Below are 21,468 nucleotides of genomic sequence, written 5' to 3'. Positions count from 1 at the left end.
TGTTATATGGTAACTGGAGACCAGGTTTAGGTTAAGGATCTAGGTCCAGGATATGAACCAGATCACAAGCATCCAAAGAAACTAATCAAAGTTCCTTGTTTCAGGCCTTATCTGCATCGCCCTCGTCACCGTTTTCTGTTGTCACCAGGCTAATTCTGGTAGGTATATACTGTATGTACACATAGATTACTACTTAACATTCTAGTTTGTTATCGATACAAAGTGTTCTAGGAAGATTTACTACTGACGTCTTCAACAGGAAATATTGAGGTACATAAAACCACCTCCTCCAGGGCAGTTGATCTTGAGCTCCACCTTGCCGCACCTACTCCCTTCACTAACTGTTACGCACTGTCCCCGGATCACACCCACCAGTTTGCACCTTATGGTTTAGTAATAGGGCCCGAAGTATGCAGAAGACCCTCTTACTAGGGCAGAAGGGGAGTTGACCTTGATTCCAGAGCTCCGCCTTGCCGCACCTACTCCCTTCACTAACTGTTACACTGTAGCCTCAGATCACGCCCACCATTTCACACCTCATGCTTTAGTAATAAAAATATTTAGAATTCTGCACCATAGTTTAGGACTTATAAGTAAGTGAAACACTTAATTCTAGCCCCATATGTAAAGAAGAGATACAAATTGCGGACACAAAATAATAATAATAACAATAATCTTTATTTATTTAGCGCCATCAAATTCCGTAGCGATTTACACAAAACTCCTCAGACATAGAAAATAGATCTATAATACCATTGGCGCAACAGAGATACACTATGCCTTGGAGGAGAAGGCTTGTATAAAGCCCCCTTTCCACCAGTTTTGGGGTATTTCTGTTTTGGGTGTGACGGGGTGGAGAGCAGTGGCGGGCAGGGGTCGTGAACACCGGGCCCATTGTATTAACTATATATTCCGTCGGAAAACCATCACAGACTATTGCTGAATTCTGTGCCAGATCAGACCTGATCTAAACTGGTCTGACCTGGAGGAGAAGACTTCCAGATCTACTAAGAGTCCAGAGCTTCTTAGTAGATCTTGGACAACGTGTGCCAGCAGGAAGGAATATTAAGATTGGTGTTCAAAATGTCAGTCTAAATAGATTTCCCCAACATTTATAGAGATGAAAAATCAATTTAGGAAAAAATTTGACTCTTTGACTTCTGGGATCACTTCTATAACTTTATTGTTAGGGTTGGGTAACACAGGGGATAGTGTGCCCTAAGCTTGCCCCAACCTCTGTCCCTTCCTATAGCCCCCCCCACGCTAAACCGTGGGGCGACTACTTGAAGACTCGAAATACACTGATAAGTGTGGGAAGGGAAACACAAACAGACTGACAAACATAAAGCACAAAAGAATAGTTAACTAGCCGGAGTCACAATGAGAGGGTACGTCAATAGCAAAGTCAGAAGGCAAAACGCCAATGTCAAAAACTAGCCGGAGTCACAACGATACAGATAAAGATACAGTGCGAGTCACACCTAATGCAGCGAGCGAGTGCTGAAGGGTTTTCAAACACTGGCACAGGTGACTAGTGAAGCTGCAATTTATGTAGCCAGAACTCCACCTCCAGAACCTGATAGGAGCTGGACAGCTTCTGGGAATTAACCCCTCATGGTGCAGAACAACCAGGCACCAAGCAGAGGTACCACAAGTCCCAGCAGTTCCGAACTCCTAGACAGCGCAAGATCTTAGCAGCCGCTGCCCGGGACGAGAGGTGGAGTTTGCGTGGATAAGCGCCGGGGGTCGGAGAACGCTGCTGGCACCACCAGAAGAACCAGAAGTCCCAGCATTCTCCCTAGCGACCCAGACATTTATCTCACGTACCACTTCATTAGAGAAGAATGAATGAAAGAAAACAGGAAATAAAACATGAACATTATACAAGGGAACAGAAAAAAACTGTAATATGAAATGTCATAAACAACGACTACTGTGGGTAACTATAAATATGACTAATATAAATTACCAAAAAAAAAAGCTGTACATAAAATTAGCAAACTTGGCATATAAACAAAAAAAACTCAATGGAAGGAACAAAATGGCTACATGAGGTCAGATGGGAAGGAACTTTGTCAAAAAGGAAATTATTAGTAATCAGCACCAGATTCCATTCACAGTAAATGGACTGTGGTGCCAAATATCCTTTTTAAACATTAAAACCAGTCGAAATCAATACATTTTTCTGATTTGTGTTTATTTGTGATTGTAGATTTTTTATTCTATTTTGTGTTCTTGATTATCTTGGAATTACTGTTTGAGCTCACATAACAGCATTTAGTGATCTCCTTCACAGAAGCATGCCCATAGGCAGCAATAGTCTAGTGGTGACTCACACAGATGTCTAGAAAGAGTTTTCTAGGCAAGTCAGTGAAATTAAGCTGTGACATCATCTATTGTCAGTAGCAAAATAGGCGATGAAGCAGCACTCCGTATAGTAAAAAATATTGAGCTTTATTCCACCGTGAAAAACATGCAACGTTTCACCTTATCAATAAAGGCATTTTCAAGCCTTGAAAATGCCTTTATTGATAAGGTGAAACGTTGCATGTTGCATGTGGGGATAAGCTGTGACATCATCTATTGTCAGTAGTGATGTAATGATGGGTCAGTGTTATCTATATAGAGGTGATTGTACAGGGAGGAGGAGGAGATAAGCTGTGACATCATCTATTGTCAGTAGTGATGTAATGATGGGTCAGTGTTATCTATATAGAGGTCATTGTACAGGTAGGAGGAGGAGATAAGCTGTGACATCATCTATTGTCAGTAGTGATGTAATGATGGGACAGTATTATCTATTTAGAGGTCATTGTACAGGGAGGAGGAGGAGATAAGCTGTGACATCATCTATTGTCAGTAGTGATGTAATGATGGGTCAGTGTTATCTATATAGAGGTGATTGTACAGGGAGGAGGAGGAGATAAGCTGTGACATCATCTATTGTCAGTAGTGATGTAATGATGGGTCAGTGTTATCTATATAGAGGTCATTGTACAGGTAGGAGGAGGAGATAAGCTGTGACATCATCTATTGTCAGTAGTGATGTAATGATGGGACAGTATTATCTATTTAGAGGTCATTGTACAGGGAGGAGGAGGAGATAAGCTGGGACATCATCTATTGTCAGTAGTGATGTAATGATGGGTCAGTGTTATCTATATAGAGGTCATTGTACAGGGAGGGGGAGGAGATAAGCTGTGACATCATCTATTGTCAGTAGTGATGTAATGATGGGTCAGTGTTATCTATATAGAGGTCATTGTACAGGTAGGAGGAGGAGATAAGCTGTGACATCATCTATTGTCAGTAGTGATGTAATGATGGGACAGTATTATCTATTTAGAGGTCATTGTACAGGGAGGGGGAGGAGATAAGCTTGGACATCATCTATTGTCAGTAGTGATGTAATGATGGGTCAGTGTTATCTATATAGAGGTCATTGTACAGGGAGGGGGAGGAGATAAGCTGTGACATCATATATTCTCAGTAGTGATGTAATGATGGGTCAGTGTTATCTATATAGAGGTCATTGTACAGGGAGGGGGAGGAGATAAGCTGTGACATCATCTATTGTCAGTAGTGATGTAATGATGGGTCAGTGATATCTATATAGAGGGCATTGTACAGGGAGGGGGAGGAGATAAGCTATGACATCATCTATTGTCAGTAGTGATGTAATGATGGGTCAGTGTTATCTATATAGAGGTCATTGTACAGGGAGGAGGAGGAGATAAGCTGTGACATCATCTATTGTCAGTAGTGATGTAATGATGGGACAGTATTATCTATATAGAGGTCATTGTACAGGTAGGAGGAGGAGATAAGCTGTGACATCATCTATTGTCAGTAGTGATGTAATGATGGGACAGTATTATCTATATAGAGGTCATTGTACAGGTAGGAGGAGGAGATAAGCTGTGACATCATCTATTGTCAGTAGTGATGTAATGATGGGTCAGTGTTATCTATATAGAGGTCATTGTACAGGGAGGGGGAGGAGATAAGCTGTGACATCATATATTCTCAGTAGTGATGTAATGATGGGTCAGTGTTATCTATATAGAGGTCATTGTACAGGGAGGGGGAGGAGATAAGCTGTGACATCATCTATTGTCAGTAGTGATGTAATGATGGGTCAGTGATATCTATATAGAGGGCATTGTACAGGGAGGGGGAGGAGATAAGCTATGACATCATCTATTGTCAGTAGTGATGTAATGATGGGTCAGTGTTATCTATATAGAGGTCATTGTACAGGGAGGAGGAGGAGATAAGCTGTGACATCATCTATTGTCAGTAGTGATGTAATGATGGGTCAGTGTTATCTATATAGAGGTCATTGTACAGGGAGGAGGAGGAGATAAGCTGTGACATCATCTATTGTCAGTAGTGATGTAATGATGGGTCAGTGTTATCTATATAGAGGACATTGTACAGGAAGGAGGAGATAAGCTGTGACACCATCTATTGTCAGTAGTGATGTAATGATGGGTCAGTGATATCTATATAGAGGTCATTGTACAGGGAGGGGGAGTAGATAAGCTGTGACATCATCTATTGTCAGTAGTGATGTAATGATGGGTCAGTGTTATCTATATAGAGGTCATTGTACAGGGAGGGGGAGGAGATAAGCTGTGACATCATATATTCTCAGTAGTGATGTAATGATGGGTCAGTGTTATCTATATAGAGGTACAGGGAGGAGGAGGAGATAAGCTGTGACATCATCTATTGTCAGAAGTGATGTAATAATGGGTCAGTGTTATCTATATAGAGGTCATTGTACAGGAGGGGAGGAGATAAGCTGTGACATTGTCTATTGTCAGTAGTGATGTAATGATGGGTCAGTGTTATCTATATAGAGGTCATTATACAGGGAGGGGGATGAGGTAAGCTGTGACATCATCTATTTTCAGTGGTGATGTAATGATGGGTCAGTGATATCTATATAGAGGTCATTGTACAGGGAGGGGGAGGAGATAAGCTGTGACATCTATTGTCAGTAGTGATGTAATGATGGGTCAGTGTTATCTATATAGAGGTCATTGTACAGGGAGGGTAGGAGATAAGCTGTGACATCATCTATTGTCAGTAGTGATGTAATAATGGGTCAGTGTTATCTATATACAGGTCATTGTACAGGGAGGGGGAGGAGATAAGCTGTGACATCATATATTCTCAGTAGTGATGTAATGATGGGTCAGTGTTATCTATATAGAGGTCATTGTACAGGGAGGAGGAGGAGATAAGCTGTGACATCATCTATTGTCAGTAGTGATGTAATGATGGGTCAGTGATATCTATATAGAGGTCATTGTACAGGGAGGGGAGGAGATATGCTGTGACATCATATATTTCAGTAGTGATGTAATGATGGGTCAGTGTTATCTATATAGAGGTCATTGTACATGGAGGGGGAGTGGATAAGCTGTGACATCATCTATTGTCAGTAGTGATGTAATGATGGGTCAGTGTTATCTATATAGAGGTCATTGTACAGGGAGGGGGATGAGGTAAGCTGTGACATCATCTATTTTCAGTAGTGATGTAATGATGGGTCAGTGTTATATATATAAGGGTCATTGTACAGGGAGGGGGAGGAGATAAGCTGTGACATCATCTATTGTCAGTAGTGATGTAATGATGGGTCAGTGTTATATATATACAGGTCATTGTACAGGGAGGGGGAGGAGATAAGCTGTGACATCATCTATTGTCAGTAGTGATGTAATGATGGGTCAGTGTTATCTATATAGAGGGCATTGTACAGGGAGGGGGAGGAGATAAGCTGTGACATCATCTATTGTCAGTAGTGATGTAATGATGGGTCAGTGTTATCTATATAGAGGTCATTGTACAGGTAGGAGGAGGAGATAAGCTGTGACATCATCTATTGTCAGTAGTGATGTAATGATGGGTCAGTGTTATCTATATAGAGGTCATTGTACAGGGAGGGGAGGAGATAAGCTGAGACATCATCTATTGTCAGTAGAGATGTAATGATGGGTCAGTGTTATCTATATATACAGGTCATTGTACAGGGAGGGGGAGGAGATAAGCTGTGACATCATCTATTGTCAGTAGTGATGTAATGATGGGTCAGTGTTATCTATATAGAGGTCATTGTACAGGGAGGAGGAGGAGATAAGCTGTGACATCATCTATTGTTAGTAGTGATGTAATGATGGGTCAGTGTTATGTATATACAGGTCATTGTACAGGGAGGAGGAGGAGGAGATAAGCTGTGACATCTATTGTCAGTAGTGATGTAATGATGGGTCAGTGTTATGTATATAGAGGTCATTGTACAGGGAGGGGGAGGGGATAAGCTGTGACATCATCTATTGTCAGTAGCGATGTAATGATGGGTCATTGTTATCTATATAGAGGACATTGTACAGGGAGGGGGAGGAGATAAGCTGTGACATCATCTATTGTCAGTAGTGATGTAATGATGGGTCAGTGTTATCTATATAGAGGGCATTGTACAGGGAGGGGGAGGAGATAAGCTGTGACATCATCTATTGTCAGTAGTGATATAATGATGGGTCAGTGTTATCTATATAGAGCTCATTTTACAGGGAGGGGGAGGAGATAAGCTGTGACATCATCCATTGTTAGTAGTGATGTAATGATGGATCAGTGTTATCTATATAGAGGTCATTGTACAGGGAGGAGGAGGAGATAAGCTGTGACATCATCTATTGTCAGTAGTGATGTAATGATGGGTCAGTGTTATCTATATAGAGGTCATTGTACAGGGAGGGGGAGGAGATAAGCTGTGACATCATCTATTGTCAGTAGTGATGTAATGATGGGTCAGTGTTATCTATATAGAGGGCATTGTACAGGGAGGGGGAGGAGATAAGCTGTGACATCGTCTATTTTCAGTAGTGATGTAATGATGGATCAGTGTTATCTATATAGAGGTCATTGTACAGGGAGGGGGAGGAGATAAGCTGTGACATCATCTATTGTCAGTAGTGATGTAATGATGGGTCAGTGTTATCTATATAGAGGGCATTGTACAGGGAGGGGGAGGAGATAAGCTGTGACATCATCTATTGTCAGTAGTGATGTAATGATGGGTCAGTGTTATCTATATAGAGGGCATTGTACAGGGAGGGGGAGGAGATAAGCTGTGACATCGTCTATTTTCAGTAGTGATGTAATGATGGATCAGTGTTATCTATATAGAGGTCATTGTACAGGGAGGGGAGGAGATAAGCTGTGACATCATCTATTGTCAGTAGTGATGTAATGATGGGTCAGTGTTATCTATATAGAGGTCACTGTACAGGGAGGAGGAGGAGATAAGCTGTGACATCATCCATTGTCAGTAGTGATGTAATGATGGATCAGTGTTATCTATATAGAGGTCATTGTACAGGGAGGAGGAGATAAGCTGTGACATCATCTATTGTCAGTAGTGATGTAATAATGGGTCAGTGTTATCGATTTAGAGGTCATTGTACAGTGAGAGGGAGGAGATAAGCTGTGACATCATCTATTGTCAGTAGTGATGTAATGATGGGTCAGTGTTGTATATATACAGGTCATTGTACAGGGAGGGGGAGGAGATAAGCTGTGACATCATCTACTGTCAGTAGTGATGTAATGATGGGTCAGTGTTATCTATATAGAGGTCATTGTACAGGGAGGGCAGTAGATAAGCTGTGACATCATCTATTGTCAGTAGTGATGTAATGATGGGTCAGTGTTATCTATATAGAAGTCATTGTACAGGGAGGGGAGGGGATAAGCTGTAGCATCATCTATTGTCAGTAGTGATGTAATGATGGGTCAGTGTTATCTATATAGAGGTCATTGTACAGGGAGGGGGAGGAGATAAGCTGTGACATCATCTATTGTCAGTAGTGATGTAATGATGGGTCAGTGTTATCTATATAGAGGGCATTGTACAGGGAGGGGGAGGAGATAAGCTGTGACATCATCTATTGTCAGTAGTGATGTAATGATGGGTCAGTGTTATCTATATAGAGGGCATTGTACAGGGAGGGGGAGGAGATAAGCTGTGACATCGTCTATTTTCAGTAGTGATGTAATGATGGATCAGTGTTATCTATATAGAGGTCATTGTACAGGGAGGGGAGGAGATAAGCTGTGACATCATCTATTGTCAGTAGTGATGTAATGATGGGTCAATGTTATCTATATAGAGGTCACTGTACAGGGAGGAGGAGGAGATAAGCTGTGACATCATCCATTGTCAGTAGTGATGTAATGATGGATCAGTGTTATCTATATAGAGGTCATTGTACAGGGAGGAGGAGATAAGCTGTGACATTATCTATTGTCAGTAGTGATGTAATGATGGGTCAGTGTTATCGATTTAGAGGTCATTGTACAGGGAGGGCAGTAGATAAGCTGTGACATCATCTATTGTCAGTAGTGATGTAATGATGGGTCAGTGTTGTATATATACAGGTCATTGTACAGGGAGGGGGAGGAGATAAGCTGTGACATCATCTACTGTCAGTAGTGATGTAATGATGGGTCAGTGTTATCTATATAGAGGTCATTGTACAGGGAGGGCAGTAGATAAGCTGTGACATCATCTATTGTCAGTAGTGATGTAATGATGGGTTAGTGTTATCTATATAGAAGTCATTGTACAGGGAGGGGAGGGGATAAGCTGTAGCATCATCTATTGTCAGTAGTGATGTAATGATGGGTCAGTGTTATCTATATAGAGGTCATTTTACAGGGAGTGGGAGGGGATACGCTGTGACATCATCTATTGTCAGTAGTGATATAATGATGGGTCAGTGTTATCTATATAGAGGTCATTGTACAGGGAGGGGGAGGGGATAAGCTGTGACATCATCTATTGTCAGTAGTGGTGTAATGATGGGTCAGTGTTATGTATATAGAGGGCATTGTACAGGGAGGGGGAGGAGATAAGCTGTGACATCATCTATTGTCAGTAGTGATGTAATGATGGGTCAGTGTTATCTATATAGAGGGCATTGTACAGGGAGGGGGAGGAGATAAGCTGTGACATCATATATTGTCAGTAGTGATGTAATGATGGGTCAGTGTTATCTATATAGAGGGCATTGTACAGGGAGGGGAGGAGATAAGCTGTGACATCATCTATTGTCAGTAGTGATGTAATGATGGGTCAGTGTTATCTATATAGAGGTCATTGTACAGGGAGGGGAGGAGATAAGCTGTATCATCATCTATTGTCAGTAGTGATGTAATGATGGGTCAGTGTTATCTATATAGAGGGCATTGTACAGGGAGGGGGAGGAGATAAGCTGTGACATCATCTATTGTCAGTAGTGATATAATGATGGGTCAGTGTTATCTATATAGAGGTCATTTTACAGGGAGGGGGAGGAGATAAGCTGTGACATCATCTATTGTCAGTAGTGATGTAATGATGGGTCAGTGTTATCTATATAGAGGTTATTGTACTGGGAGGGGGAGGAGATAAGCTGTGACATCATCTATTGTCAGTAGTGATGTAATGATGGGTCAGTGTTATCTATATAGAGGGCATTGTACAGGGAGGGAGAGGAGATAAGCTGTGACATCATCTATTGTCAGTAGTGATATAATGATGGGTCAGTGTTATCTATATAGAGCTCATTTTACAGGGAGGGGGAGGAGATAAGCTGTGACATCATCTATTGTTAGTAGTGATGTAATGATGGGTCAGTGTTATCTATATAGAGGGCATTGTACAGGGAGGGAGGAGATAAGCTGTGACATCATCTATTGTCAGTAGTGATGTAATGATGGGTCAGTGTTATCTATATAGAGGGCATTGTACAGGGAGGGAGAGGAGATAAGCTGTGACATCATCTATTGTCAGTAGTGATATAATGATGGGTCAGTGTTATCTATATAGAGGGCATTGTACAGGGAGGGGGAGGAGATAAGCTGTGACATCATCTATTGTCAGTAGTGATGTAATGATGGGTCAGTGTTATCTATATAGAGGGCATTGTACAGGGAGGGGAGGAGATAAGCTGTGACATCATCTATTGTCAGTAGTGATGTAATGATGGGTCAGTGTTATCTATATAGAGGTCATTGTACAGGGAGGGGAGGAGATAAGCTGTGACATCATCTATTGTCAGTAGTGATGTAATGATGGGTCAGTGTTATCTATATAGAGGGCATTGTACAGGGAGGGGGAGGAGATAAGCTGTGACATCATCTATTGTCAGTAGTGATATAATGATGGGTCAGTGTTATCTATATAGAGGTCATTTTACAGGGAGGGGGAGGAGATAAGCTGTGACATCATCTATTGTCAGTAGTGATGTAATGATGGGTCAGTGTTATCTATATAGAGGTCATTGTACTGGGAGGGGGAGGAGATAAGCTGTGACATCATCTATTGTCAGTAGTGATGTAATGATGGGTCAGTGTTATCTATATAGAGGGCATTGTACAGGGAGGGGGAGGAGATAAGCTGTGACATCATCTATTGTCAGTAGTGATATAATGATGGGTCAGTGTTATCTATATAGAGCTCATTTTACAGGGAGGGGGAGGAGATAAGCTGTGACATCATCTATTGTTAGTAGTGATGTAATGATGGGTCAGTGTTATCTATATAGACGTCATCGTACAGGGAGGAGGAGGAGATAAGCGGTGACATCATCCATTGTCAGTAGTGATGTAATGATGGATCAGTGTTATCTATATAGAGGTCATTGTACATGGAGGGGAGGAGATAAGCTGTGACATCATCTATTGTCAGTAGTGATGTAATGATGGGTCAGTTATCTATATAGAGGTCATTGTACAGGGAGGGGGAGGAGATAAGCTGTGACATCATCTATTGTCAGTAGTGATGTAATGATGGGTCAGTGTTATCTATATAGAGGTCATTGTACAGGGAGGAGGAGTAGATAAGCTGTGACATCATCCATTGTCAGTAGTGATGTAATGATTGGTCAGTGTTATCTATATAGAGGTCATTGTACAGGGAGGGGAGGGGATAAGCTGTAGCATCATCTATTGTCAGTAGTGATGTAATGATGGGTCAGTGTTATCTATATAGAGGTCATTGTACAGGGAGGGGGAGGGGATAAGCTGAGACATCATCTATTGTCAATAGTTATGTAATGATGGGTCAGTGTTATCTATATAGTGTTTATTGTACAGGGAGGGGGAGGAGATAAGCTGTGACATCATCTATTGTCAGTAGTGATGTAATGATGGGTCAGTGTTATCTATATAGATGTCATTGTACAGGGAGGGGGAGGAGATAAGCTGTGACATCATCTATTGTCAGTAGTGATGTAATGATGGGTCAGTGTTATCTATATAATGGTCATTGTACAGGGAGGGGGAGGAGATAAGCTGTGACATCATCTATTGTCAGTAGTGATGTAATGATGGGTCAGTGTTATCTATATAGAGGTCATTGTACTGGGAGGGGGAGGAGATAAGCTGTGACATCATCTATTGTCAGTAGTGATGTAATGATGGGTCAGTGTTATCTATATAGAGGGCATTGTACAGGGAGGGGGAGGAGATAAGCTGTGACATCATCTATTGTCAGTAGTGATATAATGATGGGTCAGTGTTATCTATATAGAGCTCATTTTACAGGGAGGGGGAGGAGATAAGCTGTGACATCATCTATTGTTAGTAGTGATGTAATGATGGGTCAGTGTTATCTATATAGACGTCATCGTACAGGGAGGAGGAGGAGATAAGCGGTGACATCATCCATTGTCAGTAGTGATGTAATGATGGATCAGTGTTATCTATATAGAGGTCATTGTACATGGAGGGGAGGAGATAAGCTGTGACATCATCTATTGTCAGTAGTGATGTAATGATGGGTCAGTTATCTATATAGAGGTCATTGTACAGGGAGGGGGAGGAGATAAGCTGTGACATCATCTATTGTCAGTAGTGATGTAATGATGGGTCAGTGTTATCTATATAGAGGTCATTGTACAGGGAGGAGGAGTAGATAAGCTGTGACATCATCCATTGTCAGTAGTGATGTAATGATTGGTCAGTGTTATCTATATAGAGGTCATTGTACAGGGAGGGGAGGGGATAAGCTGTAGCATCATCTATTGTCAGTAGTGATGTAATGATGGGTCAGTGTTATCTATATAGAGGTCATTGTACAGGGAGGGGGAGGGGATAAGCTGAGACATCATCTATTGTCAATAGTTATGTAATGATGGGTCAGTGTTATCTATATAGTGTTTATTGTACAGGGAGGGGGAGGAGATAAGCTGTGACATCATCTATTGTCAGTAGTGATGTAATGATGGGTCAGTGTTATCTATATAGATGTCATTGTACAGGGAGGGGGAGGAGATAAGCTGTGACATCATCTATTGTCAGTAGTGATGTAATGATGGGTCAGTGTTATCTATATAATGGTCATTGTACAGGGAGGGGGAGGAGATAAGCTGTGACATCATCTATTGTCAGTAGTGATGTAATGATGGGTCAGTGTTATCTATATAGAGGTCATTGTACAGGGAGGGGGAGGAGATAAGCTGTGACATCATCTATTGTCAGTAATAATGTAGTGATGGGCCAGTGTTATCTATATAGAGGTCATTGTAAAGGGAGGAGGAGGAGATAAGCTGTGACATCATCTATTGTCAGTAGTGATGTAATGATGGGTCAGTGTTATCTATATAGAGGACATTGTACAGGGAGGGGGAGGAGATAAGCTGTGACATCATCTTTTGTCAGTAGTGATGTAATAATGGGTCAGTGTTATCTACATAGGTTGATGGATTATATTTGCAAATTTACACTATAATTATGTTAAACTTTCCTCTACCAGCATACATCTGCAAGAAGTTTTTCCCAGATGCTTCCATAACCCTCAGCTGTAACAACCAGGACCTTGTTCTCCAGAAGCAGAAGTTTTGTCCAGAAAATGGCACCATTCTGTACTCGTGCACGGCTTGCTTCAGAGATGTGTCTGTACTGGAGATAATCTGCGATGGCGCTCTACCTCCAGATATCACAGTTCAAAGAGATCACAGAGACGGCGCCCTTGTAAGAATTACTGCTGAAGGTAGGGTTTTTTTACAATTTTGTGGGTATGAGAAAAAAATACAGTTAAATCTTTAAAGGTTTTATTGAAAACATTGGAAAAAACTTGGTAAAATTGTCACCCACTTTGGAAAGAGGGCAAGCGCCTCTTATAGAGACCATCATGGAGGCCATTTTGGTTGTCCCTGAAGTACACAATGGCATTTTGCCCACCAGTCATGAAAATCTGACAGCTCCTGGCATTTTGGGTCTATTAATAGCCTCTGGATATTTTTGTTTTGTTTTATATTCGGGAGGGGGCTGCTCTTACTCCCCAGACATGTAGGTTGCTTACTCTCTTAGCTGGACTGGAAGTTTTGCTGTTCATAGGACTCTTTTTGGTCAATCATTGGCCTCATTGGGCCCTGGTGATGTGAAACAAGTCATGTCACCAGTAAAGACAGAAGCCAGTGCATTTCAGTGGCTTCTGTCAGTACTGGTGACATGACTTCGTTGACATCACCAGGGCTTTATGAGTCCCGTTGATGTTGGTCCCTGCTGGGAGTCCCGGGGAATCAACTCTGCACTGGGGGAAGTGGGAGAACAAGAGGGATAATTACTCTTTTATCTGCGCCCCATCCCCAAAAAGGATCTCCAAAATCCTTTTAATGAAATACACACTTGTTTAACAACAGACTTCGTGGAGAAGATTCAACAACCCTTGTTTACAAGATCGGGAAAATTAAGTCCAAGAACTGATCAAAAAGGTATGGAAATTTTATAGTTTTTTACAACAGTTTCTGTCTATCTATCTCATATCTATCTATCTACCACTATGGAATCACAGTGGATATGAACATTTCCTTCTAATTGTAACCTATGTGCCTGTATTAATTTTCCTTACAGACATCTGTAGCTCTGTTATAGTCACCGAATTTCCTGTCGTCATTCGCCAAGACGACAAAAGCTTTACTTTCCAAGAGCCAACATTGTGTCCAAACACCAGAAAACTTTTGAAGAGCTGCACAGCTTGTTTCACTAACCAGACATTGCTGAAAATGTCCTGCAAACAGAAAGCAGATGAAGATTATGGGTCTCCATTGGTGGAGCATGGGAGAGGACGAGGCGAGAGCATCTTTGTGGAACTGAATTCTGAAGGTATGGGGTGAACACAGACAGATGGACTATTCATAATGCTTCTCACTATACATTAGAAGAATTTGGGCTCTTCTAAAAACCTATTCTACATAGTCTTCCTTCTCAAAATTAAGTTATTCTTGGCAAGTTGTTAGATGTCCTTCAAACTGCCAAGGCCCTCATACACATAAGATATTGACGAGCCTTATGCCTGTTACAGAAAAGGCCGGTCTTTAAGATTAAATATGAAATATTTAGGGTCTTAAGAGCCTCTAGGTGTCAACCATATCCCGAATACAAAGAAATTTCTTGAAAAAATTTAAAATTTTTACTGAAATGAGAATTATTATGTCATTGCAGATTGTCTCAAAACTGGGACGGAAGTAATTGAAAGACTTGGTGACCAACGAGATGTTGATCCATCTCTGGTGTCCACAGAAAAGCCTGGAGGTAAGGATATGATTTTGATGACTTGATGGGTCTTGTCACTCAACTACTTGCAGAATTGTTCCCAAAATTATAGTCGACAAAGATGGAACTATGTAGCCACACTTTACCCCACATATTTAGAATTTGGACATTTTCGGAAGTAGCTCAGGGGATCTGCTATCCATAGTACTCCTGTAGACTCCTCATTGACCCCATCATTCCCGCTCTACGAGTTATGTGGCCCAACATCTGCTGTTATGGTATCACAGTGGATATGAACATTTCCTACTAATTTTAACCTCTGTTCTTGTGTCATTTTTGCCTACAGACATCTGTAGCTCTGTTACAGTCGCGGAATTTCCAGTTGTTATACGCCAAGATGACAAAAGCTTCACTTTTCAAGAGCCAATATTGTGTCCAAACACCAGAGAACTTCTGAAGAGCTGCACAGCTTGTTTCACGAACCAGACATTGCTGGAAATGTCCTGCAAACAGAAAGTAGATGAAGATTATGGGTCTCCATTGGTGGAACACGGGAGAGGACGAGGCGAGAGCATCTTTGTGGAACTGAATTCTGAAGGTATGGGGTACACACAGACAGATGGTTCTCACTGTACATTTACAGACCCAAAGTTTATGATAAGGAAAAAATAATAGAAGAACTTTGTCTCTTTAAAATCTCTATTCTTTCTCCGAAGAAGCTATTCCTGGCAAGGGATTAGATCTCCTTAAGGCCCTCATACACATACAATATTGATGAGCCTTATGCTGGTTATAGAAAATGCTAGTTTATAAGATTAAAAATTACTGACAAAAATTCATTTACTCAGCATATATTTAGGGTCTAAAGAGCCTCTAGGAGTCAACCAAATCCCTAAAGCCAAGAAATGTCTTGAAAAAAGTTTTACATTTTTACTCAAATGAGAATTATTATGTCATTGCAGATTGTCCCAAAACTGGGCCGAAAGTGAGTGAAAGACTTGGTGACCAGTCAGATGTTGATCCATCTCTGGTGTCTACAGAAAAGCCTGGAGGTAAGAACATAATTTTGATGACTTCATGGGTTCGATTATCTATACTGCTTCTTACTTCTAAAAATATTAGAAACAAGACAAGCTCTTTTCTAGGTTTGTTTTACAGGTAGTAGACATACATATAATGGTTCCCAGATAAATGTCCAGCTCAATATCCATCAGTCAAACCCATTGATATTCCTCCTACAATCCACATAGATCTTTATGGTCTAGAAAACTCACCAGTAAAAATCCAGCAAGGAGTAGAAGAACTAGGCAATACAACCTAAGGGTTAATATACAAAACTGCTCTCCTCCAGAAGGAAGAAAACTTTCTCAGTTCGGCCTGCTATAGAAAAGGGTGCTCCATAAGATTAAAAATAACTTTAATGAAAATTTTTGGAATCAGCATATGTATATCCTTGGTGTAAAGAACCTGTAGGAGTCAACTCTATCCCTAAAGCCAAGAAATGTCTAGGAAAAGTTTAAAATTTTGACTCAAATGAGAATTACTGTGTCATTGCAGATTGTCCAAAACCTGAGATGGAAGTCAGTGAAGGACCTGGTGACCAATCTGTTGTTGATCCATCTCCAGAGTCCACAGAAAAACCTGGAGGCAAGGACATCATTTTGATGACTTGATAGGTTTCCACATACAGTGGGGAAAAAAGTATTTAATCAGCCACCAATTGTCACGGATGCTTCTGCAACCCATGTCTCGGGTCACAGGCGCACCCGTGCTCCTCCTTTTGCCTGTCCTTACCTTCCCTGGCTCCAACTGTGGTCTCCCCGCTTCGGCACGCATGTCTCTGCCACCTAGGGCACGCGTGCACCGGCTTTCTAAGATTTAAAGGGCCAGTGTGCTGGCTGGCCGCCTTCCTTGTTGAATTCCCGACCCCTTTCCGTGTCCCCTGCCGGATCTTTGTGCCTCTGAGAAAGTGTTCCTGAAGTTACTCTGATTATATGTTGTGACTAGTGATGAGCGAGTATACTCGTCCGAGCTTAATGCTCGGTCGAGTATTAGCATACTCGGACCGGCTCGTTGCTCGGACGAGTATTTGCCCTGCTCGATAACGAGCATTTAATTGAAAAAAAAAAAGTAAGAAACAGTAAAAAAATACAATTAAAACATTTAATTTAATCATTTAATTGAAGAAAACTGTGAAAGAACACTGTGCAGAATAGATTGCAGATGTTCGCGAACATCTGCGATCTGTTCCGGAGACACGCGTGCAGAACGGTGTTCTCCGCAATAGTATTCGAAGAACCATATGTGTAGAGAACAACTTGCAGATGTTGTCAAACATCTGCAAGTTGTTCTTCACACATATTGTTCTTCAAATACTATTGCGGAGAACACCGTTCTGCACGCGTGTCTCCGGAGCAGATCGCAGATGTCCCGGAGACACGCTTGCAGAACGGTGTTCTCCGCAATAGTATTTGAAGAACAATATGTGTGAAGAACAACTTGCAGATGTTTGACAACATCTGCAAGTTGTTCTTCACACATATTGTTCTTCAAATACTATTGCGGAGAACACCGTTCTGCACGCGTGTCTCCGGAACAGATCGCAGATGTTCGCGAACATCTGCAATCTGTTCTGCAGTGTTCTTTCACTCTGTTCTTTTAGTGAAAACATCTGCACTGAACAGTGCTCGTTCAGTTTTTAATTTTACTAAAAAATGCTCGGGTCTCCCATTGATTTGAATGGGACTCGTTACTCGAAACGAGCACTCGAGCATCAGGAAATGTCCGGCTCGAGTAACGAGTACCCTAGCATTTTAATGCTCGCTCATCTCTAGTTGTGACCTCAATTCCATTCCTTGATTCTCTGCCACCTGTCCTGACCCATGGACCCCTGAGGAAGTCGCATGGTTGCGACGTAACGCGTGTTGTTGCTCCAGCCAAAAGTGTGAGACAATGGGGGTCATTTACTAAGGGCTCGATTCGCGTTTTCCCGACGTGTTACCCGAATATTTCCGATTTGCGTACAAGAGTGATTTGGTCCAATAACTCATCAGTCCATAAGGCCCTTTGGGTGGTTAATATCCCAAATAACCCTGATACATTTGTTTTATGTTCTGATATTATTATCCATCTCTTTTTCAGGCAGAAAACAAGCGTCCTGGCACGGCTCTGGAATATTTCTCATTCTAGCATATTTTTTAATTGTCCTATCTGCTTTTAGTAAGGTAAGTAATCCCTTTTGGTGGTCATGTTTGATGCAGCTTTCATCAGAAGTAGTTAAGGTTTTCACTTTATTGAAACACAATACAACGTGTCGGTAGAACATAGGTCTCTCCCCACAACGGTCTGATTTCACAGCCCAACCGACTTTTGGCTGCACAAGCTCATCACATAGTTCCACGACTGTCACTCATTCCCTTGTCATTGAACCATTTCCTTACAGGTTTGATTAAAATTATTTAAAGGGAACCTACCACCACAAATCTACCTATAAAGGTAGATCGGGTGGTAGGTGGATCAATGGGACGTGAGGATAACCCTTTTAAGGGCTAATCCTCACGTCCCCGCACTTCTTTAGTAACTTTTATTTGACTTTTATGGTAATTTTATTATGCGGCTACTGGGGCGTGGAGTAGCCGCATCTGAGGTTACACGAGGCGGCTACTCCACGCCCCGGTAGCCTCTTTACCCCTCCTACTCACCATCTTCGGCGCGCAGCTGCGCGCCCTCGTCCGATGATCCTGCCGTCTGCGCATGCGCAGAACAGCAGGCCCGCGCCTGTGCAGCCCCGGCTTCGGAGCAGTGACCGCGCAGGCGCGGGCCTGCTGTTCTGCGCATGCGCAGACGGCACGATCGTCAGACGAGGGCGCGCAGCTACGAGCAGCCTCGCGCCGAAGATGGTGAGTAGGAGGGGTAAAGAGGCTACCGGGGCGTGGAGTAGCCGCCTCGTGTAACCTCAGATGCGGCTACTCCACGCCCCAGTAGCCGCATAATAAAATTACCATAAAAGTCAAATAAAAGTTACTAAAGAAGTGCGGGGACGTGAGGATTAGCCCTTAAAAGGGTTATCCTCACGTCCCATTGATCCACCTACCACCCGATCTACCTTTATAGGTAGATTTGTGGTGGTAGGTTTCCTTTAACTGGAGACTATTTTCTGCAGTGGGTGAATGATTACAGCAAAAGATTGCTCCACTAAATACTGAAGACAGGGCCGGCGTCAATACTGGGCATTCGTGGGCAAGTGCCGGGGCCCAGGGTTCCTGGGGAGGCCCACCTAAGGCTGTAAGGAATACATGGGGTGAGGGGACTTTATCTAATGAATCCATAAGGGGTTAGGGGGCTTATATAAAATAACCATGAGGGGGCTGTTTGCTATTAAAAACTAAAAAATATTTTAGTTTCTGAATTTTTCATGCTGGCATGTGAGTTTACTGCAAAGGGGCCTACTGAGGGTCTGTTGCCCAGGGGCCTACTGAAACCTGGTCTGACTAACGACTCTAGATATACAAGTTGTGTTGAGCTATTTATATGTCTATTAGTTATATACCAAAATGCAACAATGCCGTAACCTTCATTGGCAGTACCCGAAGTTGCAGGCACATGCTATGGGCATTGGAAATAATATATTATGCCTCTCCCTGCAATATTTCCTATATCAACCAAAGATGCACTAATATGATTCAGTGACCTTATCACTGCAGGTCCTTGGACACAGGGGCGTAACTGCAGCGGTAGCAGCCATTGCAGCTGCTATGGGATCCGCAGTGTCAGGGGCCCGGCATCTTCCCTTACACACTAAAGAATGGAGGATGTGCACCATTTTAAAGCAGAATAGGGCACATTTACTAAGAACAGCGCAGTCTGTACTATGTTTAGTGGGGTAAAACCTGATGACAGGTTCTCTTTAACCAGTTACATGACAATGTACACATTTGGCCATAATACCCTCTCTCATCACAGGTTATATGACCTGAATAAATGGGGTCCTATGACCTTATAAGTCACATGTTTGGTTCTGTGACCTCATATGTGCCGGTTCTTTGACAGTAACATGACCTTTACTCAATAGCTCCTATATTTGTAGACTCTACAGGTCTTGTATCACCAGGAGACATCAAACAAATTTCGCAAACCATGAATCAAACGTTTGGTTGACTTTTGAACAAAATCTATTAATTCTGAAGAATATCATATTTGATTATTCATTGTAAGGTTTAAAAATTAAAAAGTTACATGTATTTTTTTTCTATTTTTCAGTAAAGTGCCTTGATGAGGCCCCGCATGGTTAGCAGGATCTCCACCAGCTCCACCTTCGGCCAAAGGACCCTGCTATGGGACCCTGCTATGGGACCCTGCTATAGGACCTTGCTATGGGACCCTGCTATGGGACCCTGCTATGGGACCCTGCTATGGGACCCTGCTATGGGACCCTGCTATGGGACCTTGCTTGCCTAATTGTATTTTGCTTTCAATTCTCATTTTGCTTGAATTATTTATGTTTTTAACTCTTATCTTCCTGCTGAGAGGATCATGCGCGGAGACAAGGGGAATTCCTGCAACATGTTTCGTTATAATTTCGGCAAATTTCGGCATAATTTTGGCAAATCTGAACATTTTCGGAGTTCTTCAGTAGTAACCTATCCAGATCGCAGACTTTTCATGTCATGTCACTTTGATACATTGTTGTAGCATAAGAAGAACCTTGAAAGGATTTGACCTGAGTGTCCTACACGACTTCTGAGGACAGATGAAATGGAAATTATTCCAACCAAATCAAATCTGATGGACAATTCTCTACAATCAAACCAGATTTCTTTACATTTGTTCTTCTGTAGTCATGATTTATCTTCCAATGTTTTTAACATGCACACTTTTCCATTCTTCACTTCCCGCTGACCTCTCCCTCTACAGACCGTGACACTCCAATTTTTCAAAAAGTGCCAGTAGACAAAAAAATTCTCATTTTTGTGAAACTATGGCTAGAAGTGTTGAAAAGTGTCTAATTGTAATGAAATTATGGCCTTCAGGGTCCCGAGCTTGTACTGACAAGGATAAGATGGGTTTTATTTAGCTTTTTGAAAAAAAATTTCAATAAAATTTTTCAAGTCGGATTGTGGAAAATCACTTGATTGCAGGTAAAAAAAATGTAAAAAATTAGCTTTTATGTATTATCCTCTGAAAGATCCCATACATCTGTGCTATAAGTGGTCGATCCATTGTGGCACATTTACTAAGGGTCCAAATTGCGTTTTTCCGCCGGGCTTCCCAAATTTTTCCGATTTGCGGCGAATTGCCTCAGGATTTTGGCGCACTCGATCGGATTGTGGTGCATTGGCGCCGGCTTTCACGCGACAGAAATCGGGGGGGGGGGGGGGCATGGCCGTCGGAAAACCTGACGGATTCGGAAAAGCCTTGGAATTTAAAAAAAAAATGTGTCGCAAAAATAGTACTCACATACACCGAGATGTAGGAGGTGAACTCAGTGCAGCAGCGACACCTAGTAGACATCAGGCGCACGACCTTAGTGAATCCCGGCAGAACCCGAATCCGCATTGGAGAACGCGCCGCTGGATCGCAACTGGACCGGGTAAGTAAATCTGACCCAATGGGGCAGATTTACTTACCCGGTCCATTCGCGATCCAGCGGCGCGTTCTCTGCGCTGGATTCGGGTCCGGTCGGGATTCATTAGATTAGGGTAGCTCCTCCGCCGTCCGCCAGGTGGCGCTGCTGCGCTGAAAAGCATCGGAACGCGCTGGAGTTCACCGAGCCGGGCTGAGTGAAGGTAAGTGCAAGCTCCGCGACAGATTTTTTTTAAAAAAATGCGGCGGTTTTTCCGAATGCATCGGTTTTTCGTTCGTCCACGCCCCCCGATTTCCGTCGCGTGCATGCCAGCGCCGATGCTCCACAATCCG

The 21,468-nt window shown here is 42.3% G+C and overlaps 1 protein-coding gene across 7 annotated transcripts in view; it reads left to right on the top strand.

Moving 5' to 3' along the window:
- The window catches only part of LOC140134635 (uncharacterized), a 52,534-nt gene extending 31,924 nt beyond the window's left edge, over positions 1-20,610 (top strand). For 3 of the 7 annotated variants that reach the window (XM_072155092.1, XM_072155093.1, XM_072155089.1), the window contains 10 exons: positions 105-158; positions 12,812-13,048; positions 13,701-13,772; positions 13,912-14,163; positions 14,503-14,592; positions 14,900-15,151; positions 15,516-15,605; positions 16,111-16,200; positions 17,695-17,777; positions 19,813-20,610. In XM_072155092.1, the coding sequence (XP_072011193.1) occupies positions 105-158; positions 12,812-13,048; positions 13,701-13,772; positions 13,912-14,163; positions 14,503-14,592; positions 14,900-15,151; positions 15,516-15,605; positions 16,111-16,200; positions 17,695-17,777; positions 19,813-19,815 (1,223 nt within the window). In that variant the 3' untranslated portion in view covers positions 19,816-20,610. The remainder of the gene's footprint in view (positions 1-104; positions 159-12,811; positions 13,049-13,700; positions 13,773-13,911; positions 14,164-14,502; positions 14,593-14,899; positions 15,152-15,515; positions 15,606-16,110; positions 16,201-17,694; positions 17,778-19,812) is intronic. The other 4 variants (XM_072155090.1, XM_072155091.1, XM_072155094.1 and 1 more) reach the window with 4 other exon arrangements.
- The last annotated feature ends 858 nt before the right edge of the window (positions 20,611-21,468 follow it).

Source organism: Engystomops pustulosus, chromosome 6 (assembly GCF_040894005.1).
Source record: "Engystomops pustulosus chromosome 6, aEngPut4.maternal, whole genome shotgun sequence".
NCBI classification, from domain to species: Eukaryota; Metazoa; Chordata; class Amphibia; order Anura; family Leptodactylidae; genus Engystomops; species Engystomops pustulosus.
The sequence above is the reverse complement of the archived record's forward strand: the minus strand, read 5'-3'. Positions and strand labels throughout refer to the sequence as shown.